The sequence below is a fragment of the Montipora foliosa genome, chromosome 5, assembly GCF_036669935.1.
Source record: "Montipora foliosa isolate CH-2021 chromosome 5, ASM3666993v2, whole genome shotgun sequence".
In the NCBI taxonomy this organism is placed as follows: domain Eukaryota; kingdom Metazoa; phylum Cnidaria; class Anthozoa; order Scleractinia; family Acroporidae; genus Montipora; species Montipora foliosa.
In genome coordinates, this window is record NC_090873.1 from 48,118,996 (window position 1) to 48,143,995 (window position 25,000).

Below are 25,000 nucleotides of genomic sequence, written 5' to 3' on the forward strand. Positions count from 1 at the left end.
CAACACGGCGGACCTCTAAAATGATGCAAATGACCGCTGACCGAAATCATTGTTTTTCCTGATTTCAATAAGCTATTGATCCGAATATAGTTTTTAAACATGAAATAATACTCAATTTGATAAATTTAACTCTCTGATCAATTTTCGATACCAGAATTCATGCCTTTGATGCTTTTTGAAGCTAACAAATGACCAGCCTCGCTTTCGTGCAGTGTTGATCATGTGATCAGTACTAAGTACTTAAGTCTATGGATATGTATTAGATAGACTATATTAAAGATTTCTGGTATTTTTGTGGAAATTTATTGTAGTTAATTGTATTTACACGCCATTTTATATTCGAGCCTCCATTCCATGTTGAACCATATAGGTCTAAAAACAGACCCCCATAGCGACCGCCGGTGCAGGTTACAAAATTGCCGACAACATTTTTTGTGTTCCTCAGGTTTCCCTTAACACATCTAGGTAGGTGGTTTGCTTTCACCATAAAAATCCCACGGAGATTTATTTTATGACATATGCTCCCTGACTAAAAAGCAAACTACAAGAAAAACATTAATGTTAAAAATATCAAGGATATTAAGATCAGAAAGAGATTCTGGTAATAAGGTATTCGTAAGCATCGATAGATCAAAGTACATATTAAATTAATTTTGTATTTTCTTGGAGCAAAAGAGTCTCACTTGCTATATAAATCAGTGAAAGTCATTTTTTTTTTAAAGAAAAGGCATCTTTTTCTCATCTGAAGTCCAGAATGGTTACCCAAATGGCATAGTCTCCTACAATGTCAATGACGTGTTAAGTGTCCAGTCGTTCTTGCGCAGGAGCACTAATTGGGGAGTCAAATGGGCGCCGTATAAGCAAGATAATGAGCTCCACTTATAATTCTGAAGATGCGTTTCTGTTGAAGGAAAAGCGTGTTTAAAAAGCAATATACGATGATCGATAGTGTCAAAGCTAGAAAAACGGCAGCAGTAACTTCGTTTGTCTATTGTCAATAGAAGACCTAATCTTGTAAGTGAGAGGTTCGAACTGATCAAAGCTGACCCCAATGACAATGACAATGATCATTGTTTAAGGATTTTTTTCCCTGGCGCATGTGTCAGTGTTTTCGTCAAAACCATTCACCCGTGGGCAAATAGTAAATGGTAATTGACCAATCAGAGCGCACGCTTTTCCTTTGTTATGTTATAATAATAATATATACTACATTGTCAGTTTTTAAAAAAACTTGCATTTACATGAACAAACAAATCACCTTGTGATCTTATCTTGTTCTAGGTGAAAGAGAAGGTTGAAAGCAAATTTAAATTAGATCTCCAGCAAATGAAAAGTAATAGAGCGCACACAAAATTGTCATTTATGGTGATAATTAAAAAAAAATTTTAAATCAATAGTCTTGTCTTGGGTGCTCAAAAGCTCCCTCTTTTTCTAGCTTCTGTGTCAAATATCTTGGACAAAGTGTACAGTATGTTTCTTAGACAAGTACATAAACACATTTACAAAGAGGCTTTTAAACAAGAACAAAAATATCAGCAACTTGAAAATATTACAAACGATCACTAAAAAAGTCTCCGAAATATGCAAATCAAGAAACCTGCCTAAGAACAAAGTACACGTATTACTTTATGAACAGGAAACTGTACAGATCCGTATGAACCTCACTACATGCATAACATGTCATCTTCATTGAAGAAATTGAAGAGAACATCCAAAGAGGGCTTATGAAGAGGACACTGCTTGAGTACTGTATGTAAAAACACATTTTTGGTACATCCATTCCAGTTTCTCGGAAGGGTATAGTTCTTGATGTTCATTATGCTTGCAACTCCCCAAGGTAGATTTTCTTATCACTTCCGCAAGACATCACTAAAAATTGAGAAAGGTACAGTACAACTATTAATCAATCAATCAATCAATCAATGTGTATAGTTCTTGATGTTCATTATGCTTGCAACTCCCCAAGGGAGATTTTCTTATCACTTCCGCAAGATATCACTAAAAATTGAGAAAGGTACAGTACAACTATTAATCAATCAATCAATCAATCAATGTGTATAGTTCTTGATGTTCATTATGCTTGCAACTCCCCAAGGGAGATTTTCTTATCACTTCCGCAAGATATCACTAAAAATTGAGAAAGGTACAGTACAACTATTAATCAATCAATCAATCAATCAATTAATATGTTGCATGCTTAAACCAACACAGCCCCTGTTCTTGTCATTGGCTTCTTGACTTGACTTTGATGTGCATCATTGTTCAAGTCCTAGCCTTTTAGAAATAATGAGGGACTGTAGCCCGCGTAAAACACTTTAATTTAAGAAACGTTCTCCGGCTAAATTTTTTTTCAATACGAAATTGCGACTGAGTGAAATGCGGTCTTTGACTGAAATTACAATAGAAATACTAGATCAAAAAAGGTGCATTGCAAATTCACAATTTCCACCATTTTGTTATCTACATAATTATCGTAAATGGTTTGAACCCAGGAGTCATATCATTAATTAATTAAGGAAAGTAGCCCTGAGAAGGAGTGTTTGAGGTGACATTGACAGACGTTTCGACAACCTGAGCGGAAGTCATCTTCAGAGTAACGTCAGTAGATACTATAAGAACTCCAGTAGTAGATGTCATTGGTCAACTTATTCGTGATGTTATTGACAGACACCAATAAACCGATGCCTACAACTTCCCACACCTTACAAACGACTCATCGACGACATCAACAGTTAAACAACACACTGATGTACTCTTACCACAGTACTGCCTAACATATTCTACGATACACGTGCAGACCTTAGACCTATAGGCGGATCAAAACGCACCAATCACTGTTTAGTCTTCCCAGCCAATTACATCTAGGCTCAAGTGACAGTCGACCAATAACATCACGAATAAGTTAACCAATGACATGTACGACCGGAGTTCTTATAATATCTACTGACGTTAGAAACGATCACTTGACTATGAAGAGGACTTGCGCTCAGGTTTTCGAAACGTCAGTCAATGTCATCTCAAACAGTCCTTCTCAGGACTACACTCACCCGGACGATCGTACTTTACTTAATTATGCTACATACCGGTAATTAAATTCTAAATTTCAGTCATTACCACTCGTTCATTTCCTTTTACCCGTCAAAGACTGTAGATCACACAGACAAAAGTTCGTATTTTAAAAAGCTTTAGATGGAGAAAGTTTTTTAAATTTTAATTGCTTACTTTTAGTTTAAGGGTACAGTTCATAAAGCACCTTTTCAGAGAATAGGCCAATGCCTCTAGCAGATTTAGGAATAAAAAAAAGATTACTCACAAATCAGTTCATTTGGGTGAAAGTCTACATCATTCACTGATCCATCATGTCCTGGTAGTTTGTACAGAATTCTCCTAGAGTTTGTATCCCAAACATAGACAAATCTATAAGAAAAATTACACGGTAAAAAAAAAAAAATTGAAGGGCAAATTTGAAGTTACAACACTTTTTCACAAATCTTTGCCATGGAGGGATCGTTGGGGGTCACATACACTGTATTCCACTTTTTAAAGGGCAAAACAACAACCCAAATCTTCAACTTGTCATATGCACAATCACCCTGCGAGCAGAGCCTCCTTTTGTCTTTTTCTTTACTAAGGAGGAGAAAAGGAGGCTCTGCCCGAATCGCGTCAACTCTTTGAAGCCGCCGCAGCTCGAACTTCTGGACTAGTCAATCTTGTTTTCTCTCGTTAAACCGGTTTTTCCAGTGCGAGCGTCCATTTAGTGACAAAACCAATGGTTATAACCTAGCCCGCTGTACCATGAAAAACCAAGATGGCAGTGAGATCTGGCATATTAGGCTTGGGTTTGAGACTGTATCCTGGCAACATGCAGCGCATATTCAATAAAGATCTTACTCGATTCATGCAGAGCCTTTCTCGAGAACGCCAAAATCGAGCAAGCAAAAGAAAGGCTCTGCTAGCAGGGTGATGCACAATTTATAATAAGCAAAGAACTGCAATATACCTGTCGGCTGATCCTGAAGATATCATTAGTCCATCAGGTGACCACGAACACTTGATCAAATTCTACAGTAGACATTATTTAATACATTATTTTCAGAGTGAACAAAAGGAGTGATGAGGTGTTCTCACGTTGATCACACATTATACCCATACTCTAAATATTATATCATTAATTTACATACATGTAACTGCAAAAACTGTATGCATGCAAAATCTACATGAACAAAATTTGCACGCTACAACAGTAATAAATTATTACTATTATTATTATTATTATTATTATTATTATTGTTATTAATTTTATTAAATTTATTGTATAGCAGTGTGAACTTATGTACGCTAAACGATAGCTAAGGCACTGTCAATCTCGACCCCAGAGCTCTTCTCTTGACCGAGGGAGAGAAGAGCTCTGGGGAACCCTGAAACAAAGTGTCTTCTCATTGGTTTTCGTGAAGAACAATCAAAAGCATCTCTGATTGGTGCATTCATGTTAGCACGAGGAGTGAGCAGGCGCCGTAAGGCTCAAATAGACAATTTTTGGCTATTGGAACCCTACAGCGCACGTTCTCCCACGCAGAGTTTCCCAGAGCCTTGGGTCGACCCGAGGCTCTGGTGACGAGAATGAGGCACAGTAGGGCGCTGTTGCATAACCTAAAGGCAAATGGGAAATAAGGAAATTAAAATTAAAAAAAACCAATTGTAGAAACTAATACATTAAAATGTCTTCCAAGTAGAGCTTGAAAAAAAAAACTTTCAAATCTACTTGTCTGAGATATCACATTAAAATACTTAGAAAATGTTCTACTAGTATCTTATCTTATGTCATAGACCCTATGCAAAAATGGCTGCCTTTAAATTATTCTTTTGTTCATATTTAAAATAGCCCAACGAACCTCGTTCGGGATGACAAATTCTTTAGAATTTTTGTCTCAAAAACGAGGTTAGTTGGGCTATTTTGAATAGGAACAAAAGAATAAATTAAAGGCAGCCATTTTTGCATAGGGTCTATTATTTTGAAGTGGCGAGCAGCGTGTAAACTTGAAGCTAACACCAACTTTTGAATTTTTATCAAGACTTCTTTACTCTTCCTTCCCACTAAAACCCTAACAGTTCTCTTGAGTCCTTTGGAGTATCCTCCCATTACATCTAGGATGATACTGTGCTGCTACATGTATGTGGTATCCTTTGAACTGTTGAAGCGCAGAAAATCAAGCCAGAATATGTGTTACTGACTCTTGCGCTTTGCCGCAGATTCTTCATTGCAGGTCACGCTCCATAGCAGTTATTGTGTTTTTACTCTGATAGATTCATGTATTGAGCATCAGTCTGCTCGTACAGCTCACAGGTACTGGCAATCACATGTGTTGGACAGCACTTCCACTTACATGTTTGTACTAAGCCAGTCAAAACACCCGTTACTCATCACTTACATGTATTATTACTATTATTATTACTATTATTATTATTATTATTATTATTATTATTATTATTATTAATATTATTATTATTATCAGGCCAAAAAAACTTCCGCTCGTCCGCCCTGCAAGAAGAGTACTCTCATATATTGGATGAGTGGATTTCCAAAAGCACTTGTCCTAGGGAACAAGTAGAGTTCGCCGAAAAAAAGTTCTTTTTTAACTGCGGTCTGAGCTCCCAATTATCTCTGGACTTCGTAAACTAGCCTGAGTTTTGGTAAAAACTGGGATCCGCATTCCATATATGGAAATAACAACCTCGTTTAAGACAAGGCTTCCTTAACACTTAAACAAGGCAATTACCGCTGTGGCAAGATAAGTGTAGTTGTGGTAAATTTTGTGATCATCAGATGATTTCCTTGAAAACAGCCTCAGAATGTTGCCGCAATTTTAATGCCTCATAGATGTGGTGCATTTTCTCAAATCGTGTATTGTACATAAAGAATGTCAGTGATCCGTGACGTGTGTGTATGAAATGGTGTTCTATTAAAAAGTGCAAAGAACAACAGAAATTGAAATAACCGTTAAAATAAAAACTTGAGATTTGGTACAAAACAGATTATACAATTTCTACGTCTTTTAATGATATTTTGTTATCCACTTTAGTAATTTTTTGGTCGAGTGAATGTAACTTTCGACAACCAAAATCTGAACATTACTCGTCCAATGCATGGACAAGTGGAATTTAAAGGTTAAATGCAGTTTAACTGAGTTAACAACTATAGTGTAGGAGTAACCGCAGTCAATTGTTGTCAGTGATTTTGTTATAGTTGTGAATGTGTTGGATTCCTAGTGCTTTTTGTGATACATCTTATTCATTGGTGTGGCGGGAAGCAGGAGCATTTGATGTGGAGCGTTTAGCGGTATGGCGGGTGCCTGTCTTCTTGAGGGCGTGGGAGCTCATGGCTGGTTTGTCAGGTTTTGCCAGCCATCCGTGCAGTCTCCATCTTGGAGCTAGCTGCCAATAGTGAAAGCTCCAGGATGGCTCAGGCACCCAACCTCCACTTAGTGATGCAGCTGTTAATTATTATCATTATTATTATTATAAATTGGTGTCACCAGCGCGATTTTGATTGGCTATAAGGATGCAGCTAATTCTTGCTTGCTCTGTTTCTTTTACGTCACACCTACAGACAATAGTTTTATGCATGCAGAGGTGACGTCACCTAACACACCAACCAGCAGAGAAGAGGAAACAAGACTCTGCCAACTGCAGAAACATTCCTGGATTTGCCGCTTTCGAAAGAAACGGATGAGTCAGTCCTCTTGTCTTTACAAGTGCAGCTCAGGAAAATGCATAATAAAACAATTATTGGAGTCAGTTTTCACATTATAGCAGTAATTATCAAGGCTTCAGTTTCATATTTTTCAACACCCTAAGAGAAATTTTGTACCTCCGTGCAGCCATGCGATATCCTCTATTTACTGTACCTCACAAATATTGATGAGAAGACATATTAAAATTATTAATAATTTATTATTATAAAGTGAATGTTAGCCCAACACATCGTTTCTCACTGGCATTGTGCCAGAAACTATCACTGCACTTCACTTGCACCAAGATTATGTCATGATAAAGCCTTGGTTGCAGTCCTTTAAGTTTAAACTTTGACATGTTGAGTTCAATTCTCCTCACTTGGCAAGCTTTAAATAGCAATCCATATACATGTAATATCCATACTATGAAAATTTTACTAAGATCAAAAACAGTAAGCTGACCTTTTCAAAATTATGCTGAGCCCCAGTGAACACTTTTAAACATCTTTCAAGAGGAGCGAATGGACGAATATCCCACATACGAACTGGGGAAGGATAAACACAAAAATTATTAGCATTTACATGTACTGTGTAGTCTGTGTTACCACCATGGACGGTTCTAAGCTCGACTGAGAAAGGAGGAAGGTTGAGCGCAGGGTTAGCACCCCTAACCCGTAAAAACTACATTGTTGTATGCTGCTTCAGAAACACCAATGATAAATCAACAAACTCCACAAGTTCTGCAAGGTCTGCAAGTTTATGCTTTCAAACTTATGTGCTGAGTTTTAAACCAAACATTCACTTTTTTTCTCACAGGAGCACTTTCAGCAAACAGTACCAGAGATGTATCCAGGTTTTCATATTTTAGGGTCCCCTTGACCCCTATTTGAAAAATTTGGGGAACCATTGCAAAATTTTTGGGGTCTAGCTAATTAATATTTAATCTATTGTCTCTTAATTGCTGCTGCAGTACCCTTTCAGGTTTCTAAATTGCACAAAAATAAAGTCTTATGCGCCTCCTTGAATATGTACATGTACTTAAAATAAAACGATCAATAATTTCTTTGAAACTGTTATGCCCGTTGATTCATCGATCAAAAGGTGTGGGCTTTCAAAGCTCCATCGACGACATCTGAAAACGCCTTGAGGAATCCGTACGCTGTAGGAACTATTAGCTCCAGTTGATAAATGATCTAGATCTCCACAGCAATTAAAAAAAACAGATCTGATCTCAGTTTTCCATAAAAAAAGAGCATCATTTATTTAAAGAACACTTGAGGTGTAAGTTGGGAACAAAAGAGTAAACAATATGGGCGATTGATACACAGTTCATAGTCAGCCCCCGTGCTGCCTTGACTTGGCCATGGCCAATGTTAATAATCAAGCGACTGATTACATTCAAGTTTCACGTTCAACAATCTATTTTTAACACTAACCCTGAAAAAGTTGCATAATTTGCAAAGCAGACAAGTTACGTGCAAAACAAGAACCGAGACAATCACAGGTGCGCGCCCAGAATTAATATAAACAGGGTCGCACAAAACAAAAATTTAACATATTTCGCCCTTGGGATTCTCTGTCATTTTGCTCACGATAAGCAAACCGATGCTTGAAATTCGCTTGGGAAGCATGCAACAAACTGAACTTCGAATGAAATGTTTAATTATCACTGGCGGCAGATCGAAAGTGTGGCCGATTGTCTCGATTAAAAACAGCTCAGATCATGTAACGCAACACATGGGAATTCGAATCTTAACTCCTCAAGCTGGACATACAGTAATTGTTGACAAATGAAATCATTTGACTACAAAAATCTGAAAATAACAGCTTACCTTGAAATTTAAGGCATTGGCTCATTTCTCCATTGCGAGAAATGGGAATGTTCAATTTCCTTGTGAAATACGCCGTTCAAATGTTTTTCCTGGCGTTTGTAATTTTTCTGCGTCCAATTGGACCCTTTGTTCCATATTCTATGCCTCCAAAAGGAAAACGAGTGCATCCCAGGATGCAATGACACACTATGGATACATCACTGCAATACATAACATGCTCTCATTTTTACAAACCTGTGTTATCCATTGCATTGGAAAGTATGAAAGAGCCATCAGGACTGAGGCGCAGTCCAGTGACTGTGTCTGTATGTCCAGACATCTTGTACAAGACATCATTTTTCCTAAGATCCCACACCTGTCCAGATAATATTAAAAGAATGCCATTAGGAAAAACACTGTCCTTGAGGTCTACAATGTACAGTTTCTCCATAAGAAAAAAGATTTTCAAGAAAATAAATAAAAGCATTCTAACAGCTAACAACAAGAAGGCAATAAGAATGACTTATTTCAAGACAGTGCTTCAATAGTACATGTACCTTGATTTCATTATCTATTCCACCTGAAATTATTTGATCACTGGTATCATTGAATGACACTGCTGTAACCTGAAAATGAAAGTCATTAAATTACAGGAAAATTACAGTTAAAATAAAGACTTGTCTTTTTGAAATCAAGGCTTAAAACGTGGGTCACTTAGTGTTTTGTTAACATAGTTTTGAAATCTAAAGAAAAATATGAATTGATTTTTTGGTCACGGGTACTTTAAATGTTTACTGACAAATTTATTATTAATTATTTAAATTAATTAAGAGTCATCTTCACTAGCCATGACAGCTTGCAATAATTATTGTTGTACAGAAAAATGATATTAATTTTAAACATTAGAAAGAAAAGTGCGAAGAAGGGGTTGATGTAAGCATGTAGCCCAGGCCTAGTATTCTCCTTGGGCTATGAAAGCCCTTGGCCTGTAATAAAAGATGCTCAGCCGCAGTATGTTACAGTGTATAACCCTATTTCATCTTTATCTGGGATGAGATTGGATGTCAGCCTACTGTATAAAGCTGCCTGACAGCCGCTATCAGTCCATACTTAGCATTAATTTTGATCTCACACACCCACCCAACCTATGCGTGAATGTGAATGGAGGACAGACCACAAGACTGGGGATGCCCCCCCCCCCCACCCCCCACTCTTCATCAACAGTGTGTGAGGGTTCTTTACCCAGACGATTTTACTTGTCAATGGTGGGCAGTTTAGGAGTCAACGTCCTAACAACCTCTACATCCACTGAAAAACTATGTCCGACAGCATTGATTAACATGAAAGGATGTGAGACGGACCTAAGGTTAATACTGCAGTCCTCATATGAGAAGAGTTGAAAGGCTAACCATTTGCAGATGAAATTACAAGTTACAACAGTTACTGCTGTTGGTTTGACCAGGGTTTGAACCCATGATCTCCTGTATAAAAGCCATATGCTTACCAGACTTGCAGCTCTCCTGAATCCCATTCTTTTTCTAATGCAATAACTACCCCCTGCACTGGTTTTAAAAGACCATTTGCCAGAAAAGTTAAAAATCAAATATCTGATGACTTTTTAAAAATTAATTATCTGATTATTATACCTTGTCTAAGGCAAAGAATAGTATTATTAATATTAATTATTATAACTTTCAGACTGCAGCTCAGTATACAGTGTGTGATGTTTGGTTATCCCTCTTCATTATCTGAAATGTTGCGGTTAAAACCAATAAAATTTATGTAAGACGTAAATCCTTGCGGCTTACTTGATAGATGTTCTGAAATGTCTGTGTACAACCTCGTTTTCTTGTATCCCATAACTGAAATTTAACAACAGTAATATATACTGTAAAAATGAATGAACATTGTGGGGTTAAGCACCAAATCTTCAAGCGAAAGCACAATTGGCCTACATGTAATAATTTTTACTTTTAAGCATACAATATTAGTCAGAAATACTGTGATTCTATTTCAGATAGAGAATGATGCGGCCATAAATGTGTACCTTAACTGTACAGTCATCAGCTCCACTAACGATGTACTGTGGACCTCTTCTTGAAGGAAAACAACTGTTTACAAATGAGCTATGACCCTTCAGCTTTTTTATTCTTGCCCCTGTTTCAAAATCCCAAATTCCTAAAGTCTTGTCTGTCGAGGCTGTAAACATTGTGCTAATGAAAAAGATTGCAACAAAGAGACAGGAATGATAAATACATGCAAGTAATTCACTTGCTTCTTATTTAATAAACTGCGCATTTTTTAAAAGACTTTTGAATAAAGACATGCAAAGCAGCAGCTGACCTGAGCCTCTGAGCTCAGAACCACTTTTACTTCTGTTTGGAAACAATGAGTGGGTCCTTCAACACCCTACATGTACAAAGTTAAGTTGGAGTGGCGAATGGTACCTCCAAAATCTTGGCACTAGCAAACGCTTCATCCGGTCTTGAAATCTCGACAGCCTTTGTGAAGAGTCTCAAAGTCTTGTTTATATTGCATTTACTCCTTTTATTCTGGTGTTAAGTCTTGGATGTTTTGGTCTCGGTCTTAGTTTTGCAGCCAAGGGTCTCATTGTCTCGGTCAGTCTAGGCGAGTCTCGGATTATAGCATTCACCACCCCTTTAAGTACACGACTGTTTTGACATGGCCTGGGTCTAGAGCTACACTGAATAATTAATACTCATTTTAAAAGACTGGAGAGTCCACTAAATCATACATTTTGCAAGTTATTTCAAAGACCATAAACACTTTTAACAAGACCTCACAAAAGGGGTTTAGCCTGGTACAGCTGGTCTGAAGTACTCATGCAACTGATCTGATCTGATGAAATTAGTTGGTCAGCAAACTTGTTGTTACCTACTGTATGAAAGAGGGGTACAGAACTGTACAAAATTGGACACTAAAATAACTTGTGTTTAACCTTTGTCATCTTATAATACTGATAGCTGGAACAAAATACAACATACAACCAAGTCTTGAAGCCCTACCTTCCATCCAAAGAAAAATGAAGTTCCATGACAGCTCCTGTGTGACCTTTAAGTACAGCAAAATTTTCACAATCCCCATATACATTCCAAAGATCTGGAGAAAAAAAAGCAGTAAAAAATGAGACAGTTCTAAAATGAACTTACTCCTATTCCTACATTCAGACCATGAAGATTTTCCAGACTCTTAACCCTTTCCAGTCCGAGGGGGCCCCCAATGACGAGTAAAACCTCCTGATGTTAGACAGCGTAAAATGTGTCACTCTTAAGCGGGAAAGGGTTAAAGTAGGCAAAAGAATAAATCAGGCCAATTTTGAGGATAAAAATAATTACTAAAAACTGAACTACGGATATCAGATTTCCAGCATTTTCATCGGCTTGCCCGATACAGGCTATCAGTTCAGTACCTAATGTGGTCAAGGAAGGTATCAGCAAAAGAGCAAGCTGAAAACATTTTGCAGATCTCAGAAAAAATGGCAGACAAAAGCCATTTTCGAGCCGGGATAGACAGAAATCAATGCCTTGGTCGACAATATTACCCGCAGGAACACCATGTAGTTTTTAATAAAACAATTATTCTACTTAGGCTTGCTGGATATACATGTAAGATGATAATATAACCAATTATGCACTACGTGCCTCGTTGGTTATCTACAGTACATGTATCACTTCATATCCAGTGTGCCCTCATAGAATAAATATTGTTAATTAATTGTCTCCAATAATCAATGGCCACTGCCTTAAGAGGATTACATCCCCATCCCAATATATTTTTGAATACAATCATACATGTATGTACATATATTTAGGAAACTTTAATGAAAGAAATGTATGTACCAGTAATGTTTTACCGTCTATCTTCCGTCCATAACCCACATTTCAAATATACAGTCATTTATTTCTTTCATGGGAACAAACAACAAACTGACTTGTTCCCAACCGAAACTTAACTTGTCCAGTTAAGTGTAAGGATCACTTCCACCTTTCTAACTAAGTTCCTTCCCTGTGAAAGTTTAGCTTATCATAGCCCTACATTGCAAGTTTCTCAACACCCAAACCACACAAAGTTTACAGTGGAACAGAATGATGCTTGTGAAAGTAACTGTAGACAACAACAGTAATATGTTGTCTTTAGCTGCATTTATCATCTAAAATGATGACCAGATCTCTCACTTTATCACAACATCCCAAAATTGTATTGTCCAAAGAAAAACAATCAAAGACAGGATTTTTAACAAGATATAAAGCAATCTCGTCCCCAGAGTCCACTTTTCTTTTGGTCAGCACCGAGAACATGGACTCTGCCATTGTTAGGATTTATCGTACAAAGTGTTACCATAAAACATCTCAAGTGTGGAATGAAATAACTTTCCATGCAATCATTTCAGAGTGTAAATCGTTCTGCTACATGTACATGCTGAATTGAAAGGACGACTTGGCATCTGTTGATCTAGAACATATTACTGAGAATGTCACCATATTAGATCTACGTGTATCTTTTCCTAAATCTTCCAATATTTCTATCAGCTTAACCACAGTGTACCAACAGGCTGTCCTTTTGCCATAAAAAAGAAGAATTCGAAATGACTTCATGAATTTTTTTTTCATCACACACAGGAGAAATTTTTAAGCAATAGTTTGTATTCTAGTGTCTGCAGTCAAACCCTAACCCTAAACCCATAAAAGAAGACTTTGAATCTTTTTAATCTTTTTATTCTTGGTTCAGGACGAATTACATTGTAGATTTGATTGTTTGCTAATGTCTTTTCACATGAAGGGCTAATCGTCCAGTAATTCTGGGCTATATAGCTAATTGTCTTTTAGTGAATTGTTTGACATTTTGTTGAATTGTGTGACACCTCATTTACTTACAAATAAGTCGTTAGAGCAGATTTGGTTGTTTGTGAGAGAACACTGCTTCAACTACAATAGTTGATGTCTTTTCACATGAATGGCTAACACCCAGTAACTCTGGGCAAATTGTACTTAAGCGAATTGTTTGACATTCGTTGAATTGAGTGACACCTCATTTACTTACAAATAAGTCGATCAAACCCTGCTGAAGCCAAAGTATCTCCTGAGGGATGAAATCTTGCAGTGAAAACCTCTCCCTAGACAAGGCAAATAGTGTGAGGGAATGTCTTTTCAATGTTTTCCATAAGAGGTGCAATAGACGATATTCTACACCACCTGAAAGCTAATCTTTTAAAAGTACATGTAAGCCCTGCAGCCTTTAATTTAAGGTTTAAACAACAGTACTGCTCGTTTGTCTTTCTACTACAAACCTCATGTCCACTAAGTAGCATAATAGGAGCGTCAAGGCTGGAAGTTCTTTGAGGAAGCTAGCAAAACATCAGCAGAATATTAATCTCATAATACGTTTGATAAATATCACAGTGCAACTGGCCTTCAAAGAGCTCACAATTGAGCCACGTGTGACCAACATCGGGACAGTAAAACAAAAAGGAAAATTAAACCCAGTAACATCGACTCATACCGCTTGTATAGCGCCTCCTTGGTTTAAAAGAGATACTTGATGCTGCTTTTGTTTCTTTACAGGGATAAGAGCTTGGGTAGTTTCACTAGCAAACTTACGCTTCGACGCCATCTTTCCAACACCTACCCAAGAGGGTATGTACGTTAAGTAGGGTTATTAAAGTGTATTCACGGAAGCCAGTGGTTTCGCCCCGTTGCGAGTTAGCCCCCTCGAGTTAGCCCCGTAACTTATCTAGTTCGCCTCCCCAAATATATCGAGTTCGCCCCACGTAGTTGGACCCCGTTATGATTTAGTTCTTATTAACCGAGCGGGATGTCTGTATGGGAGAATCTTGACCAAGGTCGCCAGTACAGACCGAACGCAGTGAGGTCTGTACCAGCGACCGAGGTCAAGATTCTCCCATACAGACCGACCTAGCTCGGTTAATAAGATGTTTATTATATGGCCAAACAAGAACAATTTAATTCGTTTAATGTAACTGGTTTGTACTAACTGACATTTTGCTTGTGAACAGCGATGAGTGGCGATGAGCTGAACTTAATTCTGTCAAAGTTTGCTCGCCATCCTCTCTTTTGTCATCATACTGTTTGGCACTTCCATAAATAAATATTGATAGAAGAAAATACTCAATATTTTTGCATTTTAGTTTGCATCTTTTCACTGCAAAACATTACCCGTCTAGATGCCGGTCTAGATGGGAAAATCTAGACCGCGGTCAATATCGATTTTAGCCAATCAAATTCGTGAATTTTGTAGTTCCCAGTCCTCGAGAGACAGAGCCATATAATAAAAAGTAATACTAACTGTTTTCGCTCCCTTTTAGAATCTAGGCTTACCTGGCGAACAAACCGTTGATATGTTGTTTAGGAGCCACCATATCAAATAAAAGCTATGACCAATAATTATATTATCGACCACCTGATATTCCCATTCCTTAGCTTTCCAATCTTAGAATAGGCTGCCATCTTGGTTTTTCAAAGTGAGTGAAACCTGGGTAAAGTATACTCTCCCCAGTTTTGCTCGCATTGAGATATCCACGGCCGGTCACGGTGACTCAGCGAACGCGACGATCTGTCAAGACCTTTTCATAACTAAAAGATTGCACGAACGAACTCGAACTCGATCTACTTTGATAAACTGTGGGGCGAACTGGGTTGTATAGGGGGCGAACTTCAACGGGGCGAACTCGCTACCGGGCGAAACCAGTATTCACGAGGGGCAATTTGCGGGCTCAAGACAAGTGGAATCCCGTTCGTGTATGGGACATAACATGTTTACTTCTTCCTGCATGGTTACCGATGCATTGTCAAAATGGAGGATGTTATTGATGGTAAACCTAGTGGATGTTACGGTCAGACAACACTAGCGAATATCTCTGGAACTCAGTTCTTCTTATTGTTATTTTCAGCTTTTCGCGATACAGGATCCTCATCAAAGTTCGTTGAATGTTCCTCTTGTGGGAGAACTTTCAATCCAACTGTTCTTGTACGTAATTATTAAGTTGGTGTTAATTTTTTTCGTTTAAATGATCATGAACAAATACAGTTGCTAAGTTAAATAATTTATTTGTGGTGCTGAAAATTGTCCAATATTATTTCATAGGTTTTACAACCGGATATACAAAAACGTCTGCTCTTTGTCGATCTCCTTGCAAATATTATTGATCAAAAAGGTACCGATCAAAATGTCACCTCAGCTGACTCCAGGTTAAAAATCTAGTCGAGAAGAAGACAGCAGATTTTTCCTTTAATAACAAACGATGCCAAATTTTAGTACAGAGGAAAAGATGGTTCCGAGTTCCTTGGAATCCAATGAGCAGCAAAATGCAGCCACTACTGTCAAATACTAAACTGTAGGCAATGGTTGACGTTCTGCTTAAAGTACCATGCCTAAGTGGAGTAAATTCAAAATCTCTTAATTTGCATTCAGTGCTTTTTGGTTCATGAAGTGCACAAGGCTGCAAGTCTTGTCTTTCAAACTCTTGTCTCTCCCCATATAAGCCAGGATAATTTCTCTGTAGCTGTTCCATCCCTTATTTTTCCTCCTTCTCCTCCTTGTCCATGTGGTCATTGCACATCCTGATTTACATTTTACTTTAGTTGCTAAGCTAGAGCCACCATATATTTGTCATTACTGTAGTCAAAATAGCTACTACTAATTGCTTTTTATTAAAATTATTTACTGTAGCAATTTTTCTGTTTTCAGGTTCGACATGAAAAGATTTGTCAAGGGCAGAAAAAGAGAAAGCCCTTTGATTCATCAAGACAAAGAACATCTGAGCTACCAAAAGATGTTTCAAGGACCCCTACCAAGTCCCAGTCTGAGCTAGCATCTCGTGCAAAGAAGGTAATTTGATATAGCGTAAAGTGTTCGTTTATTCTAACATTTCAATGATTTTCTCTATATCTGGGTGCATGCCAGAGGTATATTGTGGGCTTAACTCTTAAGTTTCCTGAAAAGAATTAAGTAAATTATGTGATACTCAAGGTGTTAAAAAGAATTTTTTTTAGATGAACACTTCAAGGAAGAAACTTTTCTGACCTATTCAGATATGCTCTAACACAACGAGTCAGACAACAACAATGACACTTGAGTTTAATGATGAACTAACGCTGTGTGTGGAAGTATTACTGGTAGCCTGCAGTTCACAAAAAGTGTTCTCAACAGTCTGTTTTGTGTATACGTAATATTATAACAGGCTCACAAAGCAAAAACAAGAAACAAAGAATCTGGAAAATAAATACAACAATTAAATAAGTCAAAATATAGTAGAGAGAAAACAAATTTGAAGTGAAAAACAGGGAAGCAGAGAAAAGTGCGAGATGAGGAGGTTCAAAAGAGATTTGAGTTAATTTTAAAGGGAGCAATAATTTACTCTGTAGAACAAACGCGAGTTGTTAATTACTATTTCAATACAAAGGCTTGATTAATCTTTTTCTAAGAAAAAGTGAAAGGAACTAATACAAAATTTTAATATTAGAGTATTTAATAATAATGTTATTGGTATTAAAGCAAAAATAACTGTTACAATTAAACTTTAAATCTTGTTGGATTTTGGATTAGCTAACATTTCTTTCATGTTCTTAAAAGTCAAACTGGAGACAGAAGCATGAAGAATTCATTTCAAACATAAAAGCTGCGAGGAATGTAACAATGGCTCAGAAAGCTGGTAAACCACTTCCACCTCCACCCCGTGCAGCTGTTAACCCAGACTACATACAGTGTCCTCACTGCAGTCGACGTTTCAATGAGCATGCTGCCGAAAGACACATTACATTTTGTAAAGAGCAAAAGAGTCGCTTAGGCAACACTTCATCTGCAAAATCAGCCAGTCTGGTGAAAAGGCAACAGGTATTAATTACCAATTGGGCAACAGAGTGTTATAAAATTTCTCAGGGTTCAAGTGGGCAGAATGTGAAAATTATGCAGCTTGATTAGTTCTGGGAGTGCACAACTTTTCTTTCCTGACTTGGGTGCTTGACAAATACTAAACAAATACTTTGCATTGTTTTTATTACTTTTATGTCTTGGCTGCTTTGAAACCTGTTCCTAATCTCTTAACTATTATTAGTGTTTGACCTTTTAGCCATCCATTTGTAAAGCGTCTTTGTGTATTTTGCTTACTTTAAAGTACGATCAAAAGACAATATTATAAAAACTGTATTGTTTTAGTATAAACCACCTCTTCCTGGAAAGAAAAGTTCCACAGGGTCAGCAGCAGGAAAATCCAGACAAGCATCTTCAAAAGAGAAACAAGAACAAAATTTAATGTCTACTGGTGTTAGAGCTGGTAAGAGAAAGCTATCCTTAGCAAACATTTGAATCTGATCCCAAATAAATGTTAAAAGTGGGTGCAAATCTGCTGAGTTTTAACTCAGCCAATTTGCACTTGATCTTGGTTTAAAAACCAAGATTTGATGTGCAAACTAGTAATGAAGTAGTACATTCAATTAAATGTCACGTGTGAGACATCTCTGCCTTTGTCCAAAACTCTGTGTACTGGGGGGGGGGGGGGGGACTTTGCCCATGAAGGGGTAGGGATTTAAATGGAATCCCTAAAGGAGACCAATCTGGGCATTGCCCAGGCTTTTGAGCCCTAAAAGAGACCATATTATTTTAAAAAATATTCAGGGATTAGGAAGGCAACATACATGTACATAAACCAGAGTTCGTATGGGTTATAGAAAACCTGGGAAGTCGTGGAATTTAAGAATTTCATTTTTCAGGCCTGGAAAGTCATGGAATTTTATGGTTGGTCATGGAAAGTTATAAATACAAATGGTAAATTGATCATTGCAGTGTCAAAGCAATGATAAAATTAAATACAGATGAGTTCTATCAAACAATCGGATGTTTGGCGGACAGAGGATGTTAAATTAATATATTCAAATTTTATCTGAGTAATATCCTAAAATAAGGATCGTTTTGAAAAAACTTTAAACTAGAGAAGGTCATGGAAAAGGTCATGGAAATTCATGGAATTTGAAGTGCTTAAAAGAGTATGAACCCTGGGTGTCAGGGTGGCTTAGTGGTTTTCTATCGGGCCTCCCACCACTGCGAGCCAGGGTTCAATTCTGGCCCTGGCCAGCATGTGGGCTGAGTTTCAGTTGATCTCAACCCGACTCAAGGGTCTTTCTCCCGGTACTCCGGTTTTCCTCCCTCATCAAAATCGACTCACAGCTAATTAACATAGATCTAGCTGTGGTGCTGTGCTCCGACATCAAACATGAACTGTATAGCGGCAGCCAGAGGCGCCTTTGTATGCTTTCAGCCCGATGACGTGAGCCGCGCCCTTCACAATTCAGTCCTCGACTGCAAGTAAGGGTGATTAACACTAGCAATATTTATTTATATTTAATTGGGCCTATGGCCCCTGACTGTCAAAAGTCATGGGTCATTTCGTAAAAGTATGGGCCATTGAAGTCATGGTACTTCAAAGAAATATCTGATCTCTGCAGGTGGCATGCCTGTCTCAGGTTACAGCAGACGGCCCCTTGCATCACCCTATGCTAAAAGGAAACAGCCTCAAAGTAGCAGCCCGATGTCAACACAAAGGTTACAAGATTCACCAACACAGCAGAGGAATTATAAGGGGCTTAATGAACTAAGAACAGGTTAGGTGACCGGACCGTGTCAGTGTTAATATTTACACAACTTAAACCACAGATCATTGACATGCTCTTTTTGATGTTTCTCTTTATCCAAATTGTCAAAATGTCTCTGTATTTTTTCATGGAATCAAAAAATTTAAACATAAATATCATTAAAAAATACTTATTATAGTAGGTTTCATCATAATGTGGAAAAACTTGAAGACCTTCTAACCAATTTAGGGTTAAATTACCAATTATTAAAAGCACACAGTAAATAGTCATTTTTGACAGGAATGTTTCCCAGCAGAACAAGAAGTGAAAGGCAGCAGACGTCTCTCTTTGATTCTGATGAGGAATGCTCACCCTTGGCTCAAACAAGGGAAGCCAAATATGGCCGCCGATCAAGTCAGTTAAATGGCAAATATGTGAATAATAAGAGAGGAGGAAGGATGGAATCAGGGAGCACGTCTTCAGCCTCAGACTACTCTGACACACCTGATCGACCTTTGTCATTGGCAGATCAGACAAGGTAAGGATTTTTACATCATAACTTTCTGAAAGACGATCAATAAACAGTAGTCTTTTGCTAACATTATCATTATCAGTATTATTATTATTATTATTATTATTATTATTGTGCATTCTGCTTTCTAATGCTAGAATCTTATGGACTGAGGGTCACTGAGTGTAACAGCACCAGTAATTGGATAAAAAAATCATAATCTTGGGGAATGTTAACTTAATTAGCACTAATTTTGGGTTTGCTCCAGGATCAAGTTAAAAGATGCCAGTACTTGTTTACACAATTGTCATGTTTGTTACTTTGTAGAAATAGAAAAGAATTTTTACTGAGTTTAGAATCAGCAATGATATAGAACTGGGAGGTCTAACCTCCTACCAATAATTCAATGATTGAGGTTTATTTGGGCTCTTTTTTGTTGCTGGTTCTAGATCTCTATGCATGCTGCATTGAAATACTGGTACTCACATTTCCCTTTTACCACCATGTAGAGTTGCCACAGTGACTCCTTTTCCTCCACCTCCACTCTGGGTTTACAAGTTAACCCTTTCACTCCCAAGGGTGCCACTTATAGATTTTACTCTGTCTAACGCCAGACGATTTTACTCATCAATGGGGAACCCCACAGGGGTGAAAGGGTTAACAACAGCTAGATTCACTCAAAAACTATGTCCCCATTAACCCTTTCACTCCCAAGGGTGCCACTTATAGATTTTACTCCGTCTAACGCTAGACGATTTTACTCGTCAATGGGGAACCCCACGGGGGTGAAAGGGTTAATGCTTGTATTCCAATTATAGTACTGTTATCATAAAAACATTCATATTGCAGACAAATTGTGGCAACAGACCCAAGCCCTACCCACGTAAATAAATTTGAGGATGAAGATCAGAGACAGTCCCCCACAATAAATCACAGCCCATTCTCTGCCAGAGAGAGATCTCACAAGACCACACCTCACCATGGTATCAATTGGCAAAAGGGTGGCAGTTCAAGCAAAAGATTGTCTAAATTTTGTCACGAGTGTGGAACCAAATATCCAGTGGAAAAAGCTAAATTTTGCTGTGAATGTGGAATGAAGAGACTTTACATTGATGTAACATAAAACCGCTATTTAAAACTTATGCAGCTCAGGAAACGGAGTGGTTTTCCTTTGTTTGCATGTCAAGATTGTAGATGACAGGTGAAAAGTATAATGATTTGAACTTTAATTCCCACCATTAACTACAGCTCACTTTAACTTGTCATCATAGCTTACAAATGTGTTTTTATAACATTTTTCTCTATGACATCACAGAGCCAGCAAAGTGAGGGTTCTTTTTATGGTTTGTGACATTAGACATGAAATGGAAATTAATTGGATTTGCAGTGTAAAATTAACAGCTGAAGGCGCTGCTTCTGATCTATTTCGCTTTGCACACCAGTGACACAAATCAAATACACCTTTGAGATGCCCGTTGCATGGGGCTTTTTACCCGGTAAAGACTGCTTCAACTCAGTTTGACTTAGTGGTGAGGTCGAAGGTATTTACAATGTATGCCACATTTGACGTAACCTTCAGGAACAATCAAAAGTGCAGTACATGTAAATCCGATTTTTTACAATGACTGCAAAAATTTTTGTGCACTTGTTGGCTAATTTTTATTGTCAATAAGCGGACAGACACATAAATTTATAATTTATGCAATAATGATGCGATATTGCTCGCATCAGATTGAAGTTTCTTGCATTTTTGTCTCGCTTTCTTCTCGTGTTTTGACTTATTTTGATTTATTTTGGCCCCTCTGTCTTTTTGTTATAATTGTAAAAAACAAATTGATGTCAGTTTTTCATGCGTCTGTCCTGTTATTGATCATTAATTTCGTCATAACATTGTAAAAGTAGTCTGCAGATCCCCAGCTACTTTGGCAATGTTATGACGCAATTCATGATCAATGACAGGACATACACATGAGAAACTGACATCAATTTGTTAAGTTTGTTGCGGAGGTCACATGTTTGAATCCCATTGAAGCCCGCTGAATTTTTCGGTGGTCTATAAAGTGACAATTGCTTAAATTGTCCAGTTAGTGCCAGGATCATAATAACCTTTCGTCACTCTGTAACCCGCACTTCCATTCATTAGTCCTTTTTGGGAACACATGAGCCCAATAAATTGACCTGCTCCCAACTGTGTGGCTTCATAGCTCAGTTAGTAGTGTGTTGCATGGGCATTAATTGTAGAGGTCATGGGTTCGCACCCTGTTGCAGCTGACTGAATTTTTCTGATGTTTATGAAGTGACAGTTGCTTCAATTTTCCAGTCAAGTGGGTGGGTCATATCTATCATTCCTAAATAATTTGGACTTAATTATACATTTCTTTCATTTGAGGGCTAAATCCCTTGGCATTTCATTCTCTACTTTGCATTGTACCTTAAGTACTGTATCTAATTTTCCTTAGGAACCATCCACACACAAGAGAGATAATTATTATTTGGTATTCATTCCAAGGGTTCCCAAGGGATAAATTGGCTTGGGTTGGGATCAGCTTGGGTTCCAGTCAGGTCACATTAATTAAAAATAATTACCTGAAATCAACATTATGCCTGCAGCATTTTGTAGTAAATTCCCTTTCAGATCATGGAGCCACAGAACCACGAAGCGTTTAATTTGCTGGCCGTCGTACTGTACTTGTGCTTCTTACACAAAGATACCAATATTTCAATGATATGACAATTTGTTTTAAGACAAATGTGTAGAAGGAATCAGTAATTAAGGTCACTTCATTTCCTACAGTGGCTGTACATGTTTTACATGCCCTGTCTGTTCTGCGGTTTCCTGTGGTTACTCTTTGCTGCTGTTCGAGTGGTTAGATAGACTTGGCTCCAAGCCTCCGTTGTTCAAAAGGTGGATAAACGCTATCCACTGGATAAATCACTATCCAGCGGTTAAGCACTAGCAAAACCAATTGAGTAATCCAATGGATAGTGATTTATCCAGTGGATAGCACTATCCATGCTTTGCACAACCGGGACCAGGACTGTCATGGAAAATTCTTTAAAATTTGTTCTTTTTTGTTTCTAAGGTAATCACCCCTGGGTAGTTTCACTGTGGGTAATGGGGTTACACACAAACCATGGACTTCCCTTGGGTAAATTGACAGTTTCCCCTGGGTAAATAGTCTAGTGGAACGGCAACTATGGGGTTAATTAAAATGGAGCACCTTGTTACCTCCTGTTGTGTAACTTGGCTTCCCATTTTATTTCTACTCAGATGACACTAGTAATTTTGTTTTCACGTTTTGTGATATTTCACTCATGTTGCTTACATCAGGTGAAAATGACATACCGGTATTGCTTATGCATTGTATTACCGGTACATGCAAACTGTACTTAGTCTAATAATATTTAAATTATTAATTTTTATTATAACTTGGAATTTCTGTGGTTCATAATGGCAGCATTTCCTACATTAGCGTTGCACTACTTCTGTTCAGGATATTCTTTCCAAATTGCGAGACAACTTACCAGATCATATAAATCCATCTTTTAATTGAGCAAGTTACCTACTGTGAAAGTACAACCACTGATAAAAAATAGTCTACAATCAGTTTATTAAAGGCCATGCACAAGTCTTAAAACTCCAAACACCTTTATATCCAGTGTGTTTGAAAATGAGCTTTTTTGCAGGCATTTCAATAATATTATTGTTAGTAAGAGTACCTTTCACACATAAAAGACAACATTAATTTTCAAGGAAAGTATGATTCAGCCGAGATACATGTGTGCTGATTTTAATCAACATGGCTTTACAATTCCTCTTTTTTCTGACCCTCATCCTCATCCAAGTCTACATCAGATAAATCAATGTCTTCTTCTTCTGGTAACTCTCCATCTTTGCCATCCCAAGGAGCTGTTTCCTCCACACTAGGCAGAGTTGCACCCTTGACAGGAGAAGTGGAGCCACGCCCAACAGATACAGTCCTAAGGAACTCGTCAACACCTGCATCATCAAAAGGACCTTTCAGAGTAGCATACTTCATTTTGCGGGCATTGACAGCAGCCATTGCAGGATAGCCAAATCCACCCAGGCCAAGAGCATCCTCAAGTTTTAATTGTGCACCAGCCTCAGCCCAGATCCAGCCCCACAACTTCTTTTTGTATTTTTCTCCCATTGACTTCATGATTTCTAGATATTGGTTTCTTCCAGATGCTCCTGAATCCAGAATGTGAGGTAGAACAGCAACAATACAGATTGGTTTATCTTCACAGTTCTCCTTTAGTACCTGACTATTTACAATCTGCAACACTTCTGGTGGTTCAATTGACTCAGCAAGCTTGTCCAAAGCAAACTGAATAATGTCTGAAGCTGACCGAGGGCCTTGATAGTCTTCCATACTATGAGATTCTTTTGCTCCTGCATTGAAGACCTTAATGGTTGGATAACCTTGGATTTGGTATCTGCCAGCTGTAACAGTATGAACAGTAGCATCAAGAGCTCCAACTTTTGCTTTGCCTTTAAGCTCAGTTGCAACCTTTGCCCATTCTGGAGCTAGTCTTTGGCAATGTCCACACCTTAGAATAGAAAAAATCAAACACCCTTACACTGAGGTTTATGGTTGTCATGCATGATGTTTTTTTGATTTCAAGAACTCACTCCCAGTGAGCTTTCTTTAAGCAGTCAACTGAGTGTAAATGACTTAGTTCCCAAGGAGTTCTTGTAGCCCAATGGGCAGAGCATCTGACCAGTGTTATAAGAGGTTGTCGGTTCAAATCCTCTCTAGGTATCTAATTTTTGAGTGTCTTTTTACCCATTGCCAAGCAACTACAATAGATTATTACTAATACAAGGATTCGGTTTTAAACATACATTTTCACTCTATAGGTAAGCTCAACTTGTTTCAATGTTTTTTTTCAAAAACTCTCAGAGAACTGTATGACAAGTATGGATACGTTTTCAACCCACTTAACCCATTGACACTTCAAACATCCTAGGACGCCCCTAGTTGACAAGCAAAATCTTCTGGTGTTAGAGAAAATCTGTCAAGTCTCACTCCCAGGGATCAATGGGTAATGGAGGGGACATAGTTTTAGGTTCTTAACGGACTGTGTGTCCAGCTGGACCCAGTTGTTAAAAAGGTGGGTAACGCTATCCACTGGATAGTGATTTATCCGGCGGAAAGCGCTATCCATCATTTAATAATATGTACTTATTGACTGAGTGGGAGGGCCGGACGGGAAAATATTTGGCCCGAGGTCATGGCGTACGGACCGAGCGCAGTGAGGTCCCTGCGCCATGAACGAGGGCCAAATATTTTCCCGTCCGGCCCGACCTAACTCAGTCAA

At 38.0% G+C, this 25,000-nt stretch overlaps 3 protein-coding genes across 4 annotated transcripts in view; 1 reads left to right on the plus strand and 2 right to left on the minus strand.

The window, feature by feature from the left end:
• Positions 1-636: 636 nt before the first annotated feature.
• On the minus strand, positions 637-14,189 carry LOC138004557 (U5 small nuclear ribonucleoprotein 40 kDa protein-like). Of its 2 annotated transcripts, none has more exons than XM_068851109.1 (12): positions 14,063-14,189; positions 13,851-13,907; positions 13,604-13,676; positions 11,569-11,662; positions 10,590-10,755; positions 10,351-10,404; positions 9,100-9,168; positions 8,798-8,918; positions 7,194-7,276; positions 4,001-4,062; positions 3,314-3,417; positions 637-1,869 (listed from the first exon to the last, which is right to left on the minus strand). In XM_068851109.1, the coding sequence occupies exons 1-12, from the start codon at positions 14,171-14,173 to the stop codon at positions 1,817-1,819; spliced, it is 1,047 nt and encodes a 348-aa protein (XP_068707210.1). In that variant the 5' UTR covers positions 14,174-14,189; the 3' UTR covers positions 637-1,816. The 2 variants fall into 2 exon arrangements, with proteins under 2 accessions (XP_068707210.1, XP_068707211.1); XM_068851110.1 differs by having other exon boundaries at positions 1,669-1,869; positions 3,314-3,387.
• A 1,124-nt stretch (positions 14,190-15,313) lies between these two features.
• Positions 15,314-23,048, plus strand: LOC138004562 (zinc finger C2HC domain-containing protein 1A-like). Its single transcript, XM_068851114.1, has 8 exons — positions 15,314-15,392; positions 15,471-15,547; positions 16,268-16,408; positions 17,153-17,413; positions 17,735-17,852; positions 19,021-19,176; positions 19,447-19,684; positions 20,507-23,048. Exons 1-8 carry the CDS (start codon positions 15,374-15,376, stop codon positions 20,778-20,780), a joined length of 1,284 nt encoding a protein of 427 aa, XP_068707215.1. The 5' UTR covers positions 15,314-15,373; the 3' UTR covers positions 20,781-23,048.
• Positions 23,049-23,186: 138 nt separating this feature from the next.
• LOC138004561 (protein disulfide-isomerase A6-like) overlaps positions 23,187-25,000 on the minus strand; it is an 11,820-nt gene continuing 10,006 nt past the window's right edge. Inside the window, exon 8 of the mRNA XM_068851113.1 lies at positions 23,187-24,229. Within this exon, the coding sequence (XP_068707214.1) occupies positions 23,464-24,229 (766 nt within the window). The 3' untranslated portion in view covers positions 23,187-23,463. The remainder of the gene's footprint in view (positions 24,230-25,000) is intronic.

Bases quoted from the DNA above. Each gene is read 5' to 3' on its own strand.
- LOC138004562 (XM_068851114.1), top strand. The intron at 17,414-17,734 runs GTATTAATTACC...GTATTGTTTTAG, and splicing joins GTCTGGTGAAAAGGCAACAG to TATAAACCACCTCTTCCTGG. The intron at 17,853-19,020 runs GTAAGAGAAAGC...TGATCTCTGCAG, and splicing joins GTCTACTGGTGTTAGAGCTG to GTGGCATGCCTGTCTCAGGT.
- LOC138004557 (XM_068851109.1), bottom strand. From the start codon at position 14,173: ATGGCGTCGAAGCGTAAGTTTGCTAGTGAAACTACCCAAGCTCTTATC. The intron at 7,277-8,797 runs GTTTGTAAAAAT...ATCCTTCCCCAG, and splicing joins CAATGCAATGGATAACACAG to TTCGTATGTGGGATATTCGT. The intron at 3,418-4,000 runs GTATATTGCAGT...TTTTTCTTATAG, and splicing joins TCTTCAGGATCAGCCGACAG to ATTTGTCTATGTTTGGGATA.